The sequence below is a fragment of the Hippocampus comes genome, unplaced genomic scaffold (assembly GCF_001891065.2).
Source record: "Hippocampus comes isolate QL1 unplaced genomic scaffold, H_comes_QL1_v1.1 scaffold104, whole genome shotgun sequence".
NCBI lineage: Eukaryota > Metazoa > Chordata > Actinopteri > Syngnathiformes > Syngnathidae > Hippocampus > Hippocampus comes.
Window position 1 is genome coordinate 4,250,311 of NW_017806072.1, and position 13,302 is coordinate 4,263,612.

A 13,302-nucleotide genomic window follows, 5' to 3' on the forward strand; every position below is an offset into this window, starting at 1 on the left:
AAACATAAGTCAAATATAATTTGCAATGGGGATTGAATCTTTTAGAGAACAGATTTTAAAAATAGCAGCCCAGAAGCATCAGTACTGTCAGAGCTGGTAATCATTTTCAGTGTCTGACATTTTGTTGCTCCAATGCTTTCAAAACCTTATATCCATTTAAAAATCTTAATTACGTACATTTTCACCTCAACGATTAGAGCTCTCCTATCATCTCATGTGTGTCCTCTATAGACTTCTTGAGAGAGGATACTCTGATCGGCACCAGTTTCCTGCGTGTGGCAGCTCATGATGATGACTTTGGCACCAATGCAGCAGTCACTTACTCCATGTCTACGGAGCAACCAGAATACCTGAAGGTCAATGCGCTCACTGGATGGGTGTATGTGAACCAGCCAATATCACAGGTCAGTCAAATAAGGCTGCAGACGTGCAAACACACTTATTCACACAGTCTGTGCAACCACAGTGGGGTATGTGTACAGATGCAACAGGCTGGACAAAAATTGGAGGGAGATATTCTGAATCGAATGACAGATAGGTAACATGAGAGTAGCCAGACATTTTTTTTTTTTTTAAATAAACAAGATTGCCTACTGCAACAGATACAACTACAATTCAAAAGATGTATCGTTTTAAATAGGATGCATTATCATTCTGAGCTAATCATTCTCAATAGACAAAACCTTGATTAGAGAGCTCATTGCTGTCTGAGACAATTTATTTTTTTTTCCTTTGTAGTTCATTATCTGTAATAATTTGGGATATTCATGTGAGGTGCTATGTGTGGCCAACTCGCACTTCATAGTTACTCATTAAAAATAACATTTGCATTCACCACACAATGGCAGGATACTGATGCATAATTTTTTCCTCCTTAGAACATATCAAGGACGTTTGGCTTCTTCTGGAACATTCTAACCATTTTTTCTGGCCCTCAGGCTTGACAGATGCAAAAAGGTGCATATTTCAACCAATACCGTTGAGTTCTCCAATATAAAGGAATCCACTCAGCCTTCATCCATTCGCAAATCAATCACTATTCCCCAACTCACTATTGTGTGTGTATGTATATATATTAGGGTGGTCCACATTTTCATGGCAAAAAAAAAAGTTTGTCGGATTCGTCGGGCCGGGTCGGAATTCTTGTCGATACAATGGTACAAGGTTCTGTGTAAAATTTCATTCCGATCTGATGATATTTTCCCGTCCCGCAAAGCGGCCAAAGTTTCCACCATAACAACTGGTCTCAATAGGGTGAACATGTGTATTTTAACCGTGTATTTTGCCATGCGTGACACTGGCTGGGCTGAATGTTGCCCGAACGATCACCTCCTGACTAACTAACCATTCCATCGCTGCTCTCAGCAGCCGGAGACAAACTCAAACGCACGCCTAACACACAACGGTCACCTACTGGCGAGCTAATATCTTTCAATTGAAGTCGAGAATCGCCGGAATTCTTACTGGACGCTGAGCTGAGGACGCTTTTCGACATCGAAAAAAAAAAAAAAAAAGAGCACGAGGATTGGCAGTTCCTGCTGGGCCAGGAGAAGCTAACCATCGACCAGGAAATGGAAGTGATTTGAGCTTGAGGGCAATGCTCATTCTTTTTGTCTCTCAGCTTCTTACCCTGCGGCACCTGTTGCGGTAAAGAATTGCTCGACAACATACTGAAGTCTCATTTTGAACTTTCCAAACCACACAATTCGACACTGAAGCAACACACCCTTATAACAATAAGACCTTATTACTGCTTACAGGATTGAAAAAAAAAACATACAGTATAATGGACAAAAATCATTATCATATAACATGGATCCATCCATTTTCAACACCGCTAATCCTGAACAGGGTCGAGGGGAGCTGTTGGAGCCGATCCCAGCTTACTTTAGGCGGAAGGCAGACTACTTCCTGAAATGGTTGACAGTAGTCGGTCGCAGGGTATTACAAAAAATAATAGAATAGATGATAGAAAAACAAGATATTTGCACAAAGTCTAGAGCAGTTAAAACCGCACATTGTGCAACGCGAGGTACACCACTCACAAAATGTTCGGGAGTGAGGCTGACATTTTGGGATCAATCTATGCACTCAAACTGTTACGTCACCTTCTCGAAACGTTAAAACCAATGGGTCAACATATCAGTGTGTATATAGAATAGTTTAAAAATAAATTCAAATTGAACCAAGAGCTGTATTGGTCCATTTATGGCTCAAACTGATTTTTAAAAATGTTTTACTCTTCAGCTCCTTGTTAGTAACCAGCAACATGTGCAAAAATAAACAAATATATATATATATATATATATATGTAAAATGGATGAATGCTGAGTGGATTCCTTTTTTAAAGCTTAATTATACTCGTGATAACGCGTCCTGCGTCTAAATATCCAAGGGTTGAATCAAGGACAGCCAGATTTGTATGCATAGTACACATTTCACATCCAATGGCCGTCCTGAGGTCGGCTGCACCCTTGTAGTTGACTGTAAGTGTCAGAAAGTCAACTTTTGAATTTTTCATAGGTGCAGTGCACATTTTTTCTTTTTTTTTATTGCTTTGTATTTAAATCTCTTATTTATTCAAATATGCAGCTGTTCTTGAGCCAGAAACTTGTGATCGCACTCAGAGCTGTGTATTATTCAGCACACTTTTTAGCACGTGGGTATCAAAAGTCTATAAGACTTTCTTCCACTGACTTTATGTGAAATTAAAAGACCAAACCTACACGAAACGAAGCTATTGCACATTTAAAAATGGCTCCAGATGGTTTCTGAATCACGACACAATATCTGCAGTACAACTCAAATTATAAAAGTCCTATCAATGAATTGTTATGTTTGAAATTTCTGGTCTGGGACATTATTCCATTTGTCCTTCTCACAGCCTCACTTTGCAGAAAACAAGTATTATGGTACAAATTCACATCACTACATGGTTCCCAATGGGAATTTATTGACATTGAACAGCAGCGCGTATTCATATGCCAGAGACAGTAAAGGTATGCGCTTTCACACATTGTTGAGAGGAATAATTGAAAAAGATAGTGAAGGTTACATTGCGCAGGTTTCGTGGATATTTTCTGCTTTTAATCCGACATGTTTGATGTAAATTTAATTTAAAGATGTGGCTAGGCGCGAACAATCAGAAGTCTGTCATTCACATGCTTTTAAAGCAACCGTTGTGTCCACAATGGACATCACGAACAAGAATATTATTCTTTAGTTTCACGGAATAATTGTACTGGCTCGAGAATGCAAATTGAATTTCTACTGGAAGAGAAAACAGAATTGTGATGTGAGATTCCTTTATCTCATCCCACAATAATGTAGTAAGAGAATAATAGAAGTGTGAGGCCTTTAGTTCCATTGACAACATACTGCATCTGAAGTTTTGACATATTCAGGGTTAACAATTTATTTCTCCTGTGAAATAAAAAATGGTACCACATGGCCTGCATTTTCTATCAAAAAAAAAATCACAAGGGACTCACTGGTTGTTAATGCATTAACACTAGTTTTATTCTTGAGTGCAATGTTGATGCTGTAAGGAGACATAGAAGCCAACACTCCAATGAGGTGTTCAGCTAATTTGGACATTCACTGTCTAAGTGGACGAATAGGCGAGTGAAATAAGCCATTCCCAATTATAGAATAACAGCAATGAAGGAGCTTTTGTGCTACCTGAGTTACAGCTTAATCATCTTCTGCACAGCTCACATTGCTGCTTCTGTTGTTATTGCTGTTCCTAATTAAGTGGATTTGAATCATTTCTCTGTCGGTCTACCTAGATTTTGGTTCAGGTATTATTAAGTCATGTGGCCTTAATTACACTCATCTCTCTTTCTCTCTCTCTCTTTATATATGTATATATATATTACACACAGTATATAATATATAAAAATGATAAATTAATCCTGTATGATAGGCAGCATGGTCGTCAACTGGTTAGCATGCTGGCCTTTCACAGTGCCCTCATGTTCTCCCCGTATCTGCGTGGGTTTTTTTCCGGGTATTCCGGTTTCCTCCCACATTCCAAAAACATGCATGGCAGGTTAATGGATCATGCTAAATTTTCTCTAGGTGTGATTGTGAGTGTGAATGGTTGTTTGTCTTTGTGTGTCCTGCAATTAGCTGGCAACCAGTTCAGGGTGTCCCCCGACTACTGCCAAAAGAAAGCTGGAATAGGCTCTTTTTGTCAACAGCCATAACTGTATTGTACATGAAAACACTTTAAAAAAACAAAGAAACAAACAAACAAACAAAAAAAACCAACAATTGGGAATAGTACATGCTTTGAATATTTTACAAATACATTATGTGCTCATCAAAAAAAAAAAAAATCTGTCAGCTTTCTTCAACTCAAGGACGCCCCTTACTCGCGTTGTCTATTGTCTCGTGCCTTTGTTGAATTCAGAGAAGCTACATCACACGGGACATCAGCGCAACTGATGGAGGGAACAAGAGCACCTCTGTGGAGCTGGCCGTCACTATCACCAACGTAAAGAATCAACCTCCACAATGGGAAGAGGAAAGCTACAGTGTCATCATCCCTGAAAACACGGCCAGAGACACACCTATAGTGGTAAGAGTGCCCTTTTGAGGGCCTAAAAGGAGGGCACAGTCCCATCCATCCATTTACTTCAGCAAGCTATAAGCAAATGGTTAATTGACAATGATGCAACTAATTGCACATAAATGGATTGTTGTTGTTGTTTTGTTTCACTAGAGAGCATGAAGAATAACATTAAAAAACAGCACCCACCCATCCATTTCCAATGTCTTACATCATCCTCCATGAAACATGGAGTAACCTGCTAATTAAAGAGACTGATGGACAAACATGACATTTCGTTTTTCTCTCTTATGTTCAATGGTCCAGCATTGGGGGCGGTCATGCTCTACTGAGTGCTTTTGTACTCTGAGTAAAGGCAGACTATTGGATGAAGCTCGTACAGTATACTGATTTACAATTAACTGAACAGTCATTGGTAATGGTGTGGTTCGCTCACCCTGTCACTGACTGGTGGCATGTCAAAGTTTATGACACCGCTTGTGAGTCTGAATAGACTGAAACCTGTTTTGTATGTATACTGAGGGACCTTGAAAAGAATACGGAGGACTGTATAGAAAATAGATGGATTATGAAAGCAAACTGTCTGTGGTCCAAGTCTTTAGATAGGTAAAAAATATGGTTTGTAAAGAAAAAAAAAAAACCCTCTATTTTTCACTCACTTAATAAAATAGGTTTGAAATAGAGGGTTTTCTCCTTGAGATTACAAAATGTGGAGTTTCAATGCTCTGCCCCTGACTGTGTTAGTTTTCCTGAAAATGTAAAAATGTTAACTCGAATGCCGAGAAAAATGTTCAAGGAGAACAGCAATTGGTCCATTTCTGAATTCCAGCACTTTCAGTTTCACTTCCATGCATCTCAAAAAATAATGATCCTGCCAGGTTTTCAAAAGAATGACTTTTATCTTTTTTGTGTCAAATAAAGTAAGCAAATCATTTCTTTTCCTTGAGATTTCCTTGAGTCCCGGAGATGCGATTTGGACTCAAGTCAACTTGAATCACTGTTTTGTGACTTGTGACTTGACCTGCTCAAAACTGAAAGACTTGAGACTTGCCTCAAACTCGGGAGTTATCTGCTTAACTTGAGTTGATGACATGACATTGTGATTTGACAGCCGTGATGATTGTTTATTCTACATGCTAGATGTTAGCACAAAATACAGTATCAATTTGTTGATAATGCAAGATGTGAGTATGGGAGAACATGCTTGGAATGATGCTGTCATGATTGGAGGATATGCTGTCAGTCAAACCTCGACCTTTGAAGAAGCACATCCTCTCATATCAGACAGATGTCAAAGCGTGATTTAAACTGGCACAATGCAAAATAAAAAATGTGTTCATCAAAGAAATTGGACAGCCAGACTCGAACATTGGACATGGTTTATCATTTGAAGACCCATTCTGCCCAAATATCTGAAAACTCATGAGCCTTTTCCTAAGGTCGGTTATTGGTTTGCAAATGTTAGCGGACAAAATCCTATTTTGCTGACATTCAGGCATTGACTCATAAGCAACACATCACATCTATCCATACAGCTCTGCTAGATTGCCAAAGATATCATGATGTGACCTCGCTGGTCCTCTCCTTTTATGAAAACTAAACACTGCATTAACAAGGTGACTCGGTTTGGGACTTGATTTGACTTGAAACAGCTTGTGACCCAACTTGACTTACCCAAGACAAAATGATTGGCAATGTGCTTGGGACTTGAAGGTTAAGATTTGATACTCATATAACTTGAAGTGTTGTTTGATTCGATTACACGTGTGGTTCCTGTGGGTAAACATAATTCCACTTTCATTCTACACTTTGCTGAATTCTATTGGGATCAAAACAAACTCTTGTTTTGATTAAATCAATCAATAATTGCACCATTTTCATTTTTCTTTGAGGACCCTTAATCTGATTTTGTGATACACGCAGTGTGAGTATCACAACATCATTGTCACAGTGAAGAGTTGATTACTTCTGTGAAGTGATGCCGTTGCCTGGTGCTTGCAGCTGCTCAGCTAACAACTCCGCGTTTGCTCCTCACTATATTTTACGCTGATAAGCTGTCAGAAAAATGCCGAAAACGACTAATGCTGTGTTTTGTGGCTGCATCACTGATGGATGATACTACTCAGTGTAAAATGCTCCAACAAATTCATTGCCTTTTTTTTGTAATTACATCCCTTCAAAAAAAGTCCATTTCATCATATTGTTATATGATGAAACCTACCCGCTAAATGTTTGAGTCTGGATGACCACTAATAATATAAACTGTAATTGTCCTCATATTTGTTATGAAGGTGGCACACCTCAAAGTACAACCATTATCCGTTCCACGAGTCCAATTGACTGAAACTGGATTCTTTTTTTCTAAGATTCCTATTGAGCAAAGGCAACGGAACAAAGGCAGGGTGGTGGTGGGGAGCATTAGATTACAACGGATGCAGCACCCTGTTAGAGATGTACTGACAATTTACGTGATATCATCACATAATATATGATGAGGATTTATTTTATTTTACCTTTAAGAATAGTTGCTAATCGCAACTTCAAGGTGTGCAACTGAAAATGGCATCAGTATGACTCATTTTTTAGTGACTCTACCTCACAGTTTAATGAACAACGCAACTTGTTACTTAGCTCAGTGAAAAGGTGCTTTGCTCTCAGCGGCAGCATGTTATTTATTTTTGGTTCAACTCAACAACATTACAAACAGTGCATGACTATATGAGACCCAGCAGAAAGAGCTGCGATTAAACTTGATGCATAAGCGTTTAATTATTTACAAGCTATTTCTTTATGTTATTACAAAATGATTTAAGAAAGTATAGATAATACAGAGTGCTATTTTCTTTATTAAAAAAAAAACATTACGACAAAATTAGTTGTTTTTTTTACTGTCTGGGACAAGTAAAAACTGTCTGCGAATATGCACTCAACCTTTTACGAACCCTGATGAAAACCCCAAATTCACAAGGCTATGGTCGCAAGCCTTCGCCGCTCAGTGAGATACCAGTCAAATTGTGAAACCGAGGACAGTTCAACAATACAGCACAATACTCTATGTGGTCTATAGGGAATTTTACCATGATTTTCCATCAAGCGTCTATTATGTTAAGATTAAGGCTGATTCGTCTGTCTTTGGACTCTTTTCAGACAATCAAGGCAACTTCTCAGCTTGGTGACCCGAGGGTGACCTACAATCTGGAGGATGGAATGGTCCCGGAAACAAACATGCCAGTTCGTTTCTACCTCTCCCCCAATCGGGAAGATGGCTCTGCCTCCATCTTGGTGTCTGAGCCTCTGGACTTTGAAGTGACTCCCCTTTTTTCTCTGCGAGTGCGAGCACAGAACGTGGCTGCAGTGCCGCTTGCAGCTTTCACCACAGTTTATGTGAATATCACAGGTATGGCTGCTATGTCTGTCACTTGCTTATGATGTAGCAGTTTCACTTTTTTTTTTTGTCTGTATCCATTTTCACTTACTATAATCCTCCTGTTGAAAAAAAGACACAAAATAAATAGCTGAAAAAAAGTTTTTGCTGAAATTACTCATTTTTTTGTCAAGAGGTTGGTTGGACAGAAAATAAAATCATCTGTAGCCAGAGACATTTTTTAAGTCGACTTAAAAATGTCTCAAGATGCAGATGATTTTATTTTGTGCACCCACTTGACCAAATTGAGTAAATTCACCACTCCGTTATTTTTCAATGTATATAACATACTGTGGTGACCCACAAGGGAGAGATACTCACCAGGGAACTTTTCCTTTAAGGGAGAGGATACTTGTTTGTGAGTTCAAAGGGTTGAAAGGAACTAGCTTGCTGCTTAAACAGTGAGTTTTGTTTTGGAGAGTTATGAGACATGACTCGACTTTGTCTCTTCATCTCGTCATTTACCTCATCTCCACAACTGGTGACCCCTACGTGAGTAATAATGTCAGTTATCAACGCTAACATCAATGCTACAACGGTGAAGTTGCCCTACTTTTGGCAACATGGCCCATGGCTGTGATTTCAGCACATCGAGGCCCAGTTCAAGCCGAGAGAAATAAAGCAGAATGTCACAAAATACTTCCATGTGGTGGCAGCTTTGGGTGCCTCGACAACAGCCAGAGTGATGGCGCTGCTGGAGGGACTCCGACAGCTATTGGAATGGCGTAGCTATATATATAAGGGTGTGCTGGAGCCTATCCCATCTGTCTTCGGGCAGGAGGCAGGGTACACCCTGAACTGCTTGCCAGCCAATTGCAGGACACACATTGACAAACAACCATTCACACTCACAATCACACCTAAAGATAATTTAGAGTAATCCATTAACCTACCGTGCATGTTTTGGGAATGAGGGAGGAGTACCTGGAAAAAACCCACACAGGCACGAAGAGAACATGCAAACTCCACAGGAAGGCCGGATCCCAGGATTGAACGCATGTCCTCTGTACTGTGAGACTGACATGCTAACCAGTCGACTGATTGCAGTGTTTTAATGTCTAATTTAATATGCTGCTTATTTTATATTTATTGGACATGCACGTGGAGAAATATCATTCCCGGAATATCTGAAAGGCAAACATGATTACAGAAACTTTGGCAGTACTATAAATTACTTTGTGAAAATTTACTGCGACTCCCGTAATTGTCTCTTCTCTCCCAAGATGTAAATGACAACGTGCCATTCTTTACATCATCCATCTACGAAGCATCAGTCACAGAGGGGGCGCAAATAGGAACCTCAGTTCTTCAGGTGTCAGCTCATGACAAAGACCTAGGTCATAATGGAGAGGTTTGTACTTGTTTACTTGACTATTTGATCATGTTTTGTGGACAAAATAAATCTAAAGACAATTAACACAAGATTATATTGACCGTGCATTTTTTTTTCACCGTAATGGTGTAAATAATCAAAAGATTTCTTGCGAACATAAAGATAAAGCTTCATTTGCTCTGGTGAATTTATGGCCCAGTGAAGAGATGGTGATGCATGGCAAAGGGAAGGTAAATGCTGGAGGAGGGGTTCACAATTTGTCATCAGTGTGACTGCGGGCCACATCGGACAACACACTTTCTAACCAAATGTATAACAAAAATGCTAGTTTTGATGTCAACAAAATATATGCAAAAATATATGCTCTTAATATATTTACCTTTTAATAATACTTTTTTCAATGCATGTATAAAAGATCCACTATGCTAACAAAAAGGGTTTGAAGCAAACAAAATAACCACATCCTGTAATTGTTTTTTTGTTTCACTGCAAATGGCTCTCTTGCATGAAAAAACACCTGCTGAACCAACAAGAAAGTAATATTTTGTAAATTGTCTCCACAAAAATCAACTTATGCAAAATTTAAATATTCTTGAGCTACTGTATTTCTCTTGCACATCATTCCAAATCCACAAAAAAGCTGACTACTCATGTTATAATATAGAAGATCCAGCAATTTAGACATGCCTGCAATCTAGTGGTGAATGGTGTTATTACAACTTAAAACCGCAGACAATCCCAGCATTCCCTCTTCGATATATGCAGATTCACGTATTTGGGGATTTAAAAAAAAAATAAAAAATTCATTTTCCGGGATGTTTACCCCATTTGGCTTTTTTCATGGTAAACATATTGAGTGTTTATCAGGATTTGTGAAGAATTTGCGGGTTTTGTAAAAATGAAATCAATAAATACCGCCAATTTTAATGAATGAATTAATTATGGTGGTGGTGGTGGTGTAATTAATCAAGTGGCCGCCCAGAATGGGGCCGCCAGTTGCCCATCCCTGGGCTACATGATTCCCCTCATTTATGTTGGCCCTTATGTCAAATATCATAATACCTAATTGATATTGATGTATTAGAAATCTCTGTCACAAAGACTGACAGTGACAGCAAGTAAACAAAAAGGATCGAGAAAAACACCAACATACTGCCGGCCAGTAACAGGTTGCATCTAAGGACAAAATGAGTCTCCAACCAGTCTCTCAGTTTGTTCCAAAAATAGCTCACCGGTGATGGGGCATTGTCATTTTCAATAAATGTTGTAAAATGTTCATGATCGTTTGAAAAGGTAAACTCTCCGAGAGCAGATTACCGAGAGATTTACATAAATAACATGCCGCGTATTAATATTTATCTGTTTCCCACCTTCTTAAATCATTGCTGATCATGAACATTATCTGCGTCTTCACATAAATGAATATGATTAATCATTAATAATAAGGCAATTAAAGGTCATTTGAGCAGATATGTTATTTCAGAAGTGTTGATCAAACTGATACCCCTTTGCACAAATTATTACCCAATAAGGCACTCTAAGAAAATTGTTGTGAAAAAAAACTCCAAAAACATTTTAGACACCTCCTCACTCATGACCAATTTATTAAACCATCAATGTTCTGTTACAATACCAAATGTCTCCAGCAACAATGTTTTGTGAAGCTTTGTAAGTGTGTAATTGTCAGTGGCAATATCATTCAACCATATGATCAGTCTGTTTTCCTTCATGAACATTGGATGCGTCATATTAACTTTCCCGTTTTAGCAGATTATTTGTCAAAATCAGCCTTGTGTTAGTCATGCGCATTCCCTTTTATCCACAGATCACTTACTCTCTGCTGAGCGACAGCAGTGGTGACCATCTTTTGTTCAGAATAGAACCCAATCTTGGGATAATCTACACAGAAGCCATTTTTGACCGGGAGGCCCGCAGCTCCTATTTGCTGGAAGTTCAGTCAGTGGATGGACAAGAATCTGCTCGGCCTGGCAAGAACAAGCAACCCAACTCAGGTAATGAATAATATGGTCATATTCAGTGGATTCTCATTCGTAGAGGTTGCTACTGTAGAGCTGAGTCACCTTATGAAAGAGACAAACGTTCAATAAGAATGAAAAAGAATGTTTTAAAATATAAATACTCTAAATTGAATGCATGTTTATCTTTTATTCGATGAGCTATTGGTGAGTGTCATTGATGCGTTTATTGCTCGGTTCAAGATCCAGCTTTAGTAACTTTGTGTTTACTTTAGACTTCTCCCCCCCAAAAAATTAAAGCTTTGCAATTAGTAGTTTTGCCGAACAACATAAAAAAACAAAAGAAAACAAATTGCAATTGTCTGGTAACCAGTTCAGGGTGTACCCTGTCTACTGCCCAAAAACAGCTGGGATAGACTCCAACACACCAGTGACCCTTGTGAGGAATAAGAGTCCCGGTTAATGGATGGATATTAAGAAAAAGACCATCTTTACAGTATATTTTATACAAAGAGAAATATACATGTGAAGTGAAGTCAATAAAGACTTCCATTGTTGTTATTAAGATTATTTATAAAAACAAGCATTTTTGTAGAGAAAGACGGTCTTTATTTTTCATAAAACCATCATTATTAAACATAATTACACATTGTGAGTCCCAGAAGTTTTCCGTATGCCGATAAATAAAAATGAAATGTTGAGCTTTTTCTTAAAAACAGCACTCATTGACATTACTTCCACTTTCACCCAGGGCCCCCTGACTCTTAATTGGATGTATTACTCCACCATGACCGTGCTGCTTCATGCTTCTTCCTGTTAAAACAGCTGAGAAAGTTCTCACCTCAATTGTAATTTTCACTGCAAATTTTTCAACAAACAGTAACACTTCTTATTTACAGTGCTGTCTGAGTGGCATTTTGGAAGTCATAAATCCTCTCTCTGTATCTAGAATGACGTGAATAAGTTTATTTTCCAAAGTAAGTCTTTGCAAATGTTTGTGAAGATGGTATTATACCTAAAGTCTGATGTTTTGAAACAGGAAAGCCTTCTCTCTCAGGTTGGCTGGCCTGCTTAGCATTTGCAATCTGCCTTAGCTGTGTCTTATGCGACGTATCTCCCACATCCAGAAGGGCTCATCTCCTCTGCAAACATTACCTGTCTCTCTTCATCACCCCTGGGATACACAAGTAGAGGGGCGGGTGGGTGTAAAAACACGTAAAGGCAGCCCCAGTTGCCCACATTTATCACTTTCTCTTCCGCCTTTAAATTAACATATCACCTGTGTGTTTTTGTGAGGAGATAATTTACTTTTTTTTTTTTTAAACACACAAAAAAAGTCAACAACATAATGAAAATGGAATGACCAAGGTACAGATAAGACAAAAACACTTGTCCACTTATACAAATTTAACTTAGCCAAGAGAGTTATTTTCTTTATCCTGAGTTTGCTAAAAGAAATTGGAGCATTTGCTGCATTCATTTGTTCACCATGTTAACTAACATCCTATCGTAAAGCCAAGAGTTTATATGATTTACGTCAGGGCTTTCATAAAACCACTGCCCCAGATCTCCATGTCAACACATGGCACTTTTTCTGTGTGACATTAATTTATGTACTGTACTCCCTTAACAAACAGGAAAAGAATGCACAGGATACAAAATACCTGTCAAAATGTTGCCTGAATTTGTGCTGTGCCTTTTCTGATTTCTCTTTTACCATTATGGCCTTTTGGTACAGACACGGCATATGTTCGAGTTTTCATCAGCGACGTCAACGACAACAAACCGGCCTTTGTTCAGAGGCTTTATGAAGTGGCCGTGGATGAGGACGCAGATGTGGGTCTGGCTGTTGTGACTGTCAGTGCTAATGATGAAGATGAAGGTATGCCTGATGAGGCAACTGGGTGAGGGGGAATAGAATATTTTACGAATGACACTTCTTACAAATGAAATTCGAAGAAACCAGACAACTGCTACTGTTTTATTGGGCTTTTTA

At 38.7% G+C, this 13,302-nt stretch overlaps 1 protein-coding gene across 1 annotated transcript in view; it reads left to right on the forward strand.

Moving 5' to 3' along the window:
- The window catches only part of LOC109530514 (neural-cadherin-like), a 124,905-nt gene that overhangs the window by 72,329 nt on the left and 39,274 nt on the right, over positions 1-13,302 (forward strand). Inside the window, exons 11-16 of the mRNA XM_019894331.1 lie at positions 232-404; positions 4,415-4,582; positions 7,721-7,970; positions 9,221-9,348; positions 11,156-11,342; positions 13,045-13,188. Of these exons, the coding sequence (XP_019749890.1) occupies positions 232-404; positions 4,415-4,582; positions 7,721-7,970; positions 9,221-9,348; positions 11,156-11,342; positions 13,045-13,188 (1,050 nt within the window). The remainder of the gene's footprint in view (positions 1-231; positions 405-4,414; positions 4,583-7,720; positions 7,971-9,220; positions 9,349-11,155; positions 11,343-13,044; positions 13,189-13,302) is intronic.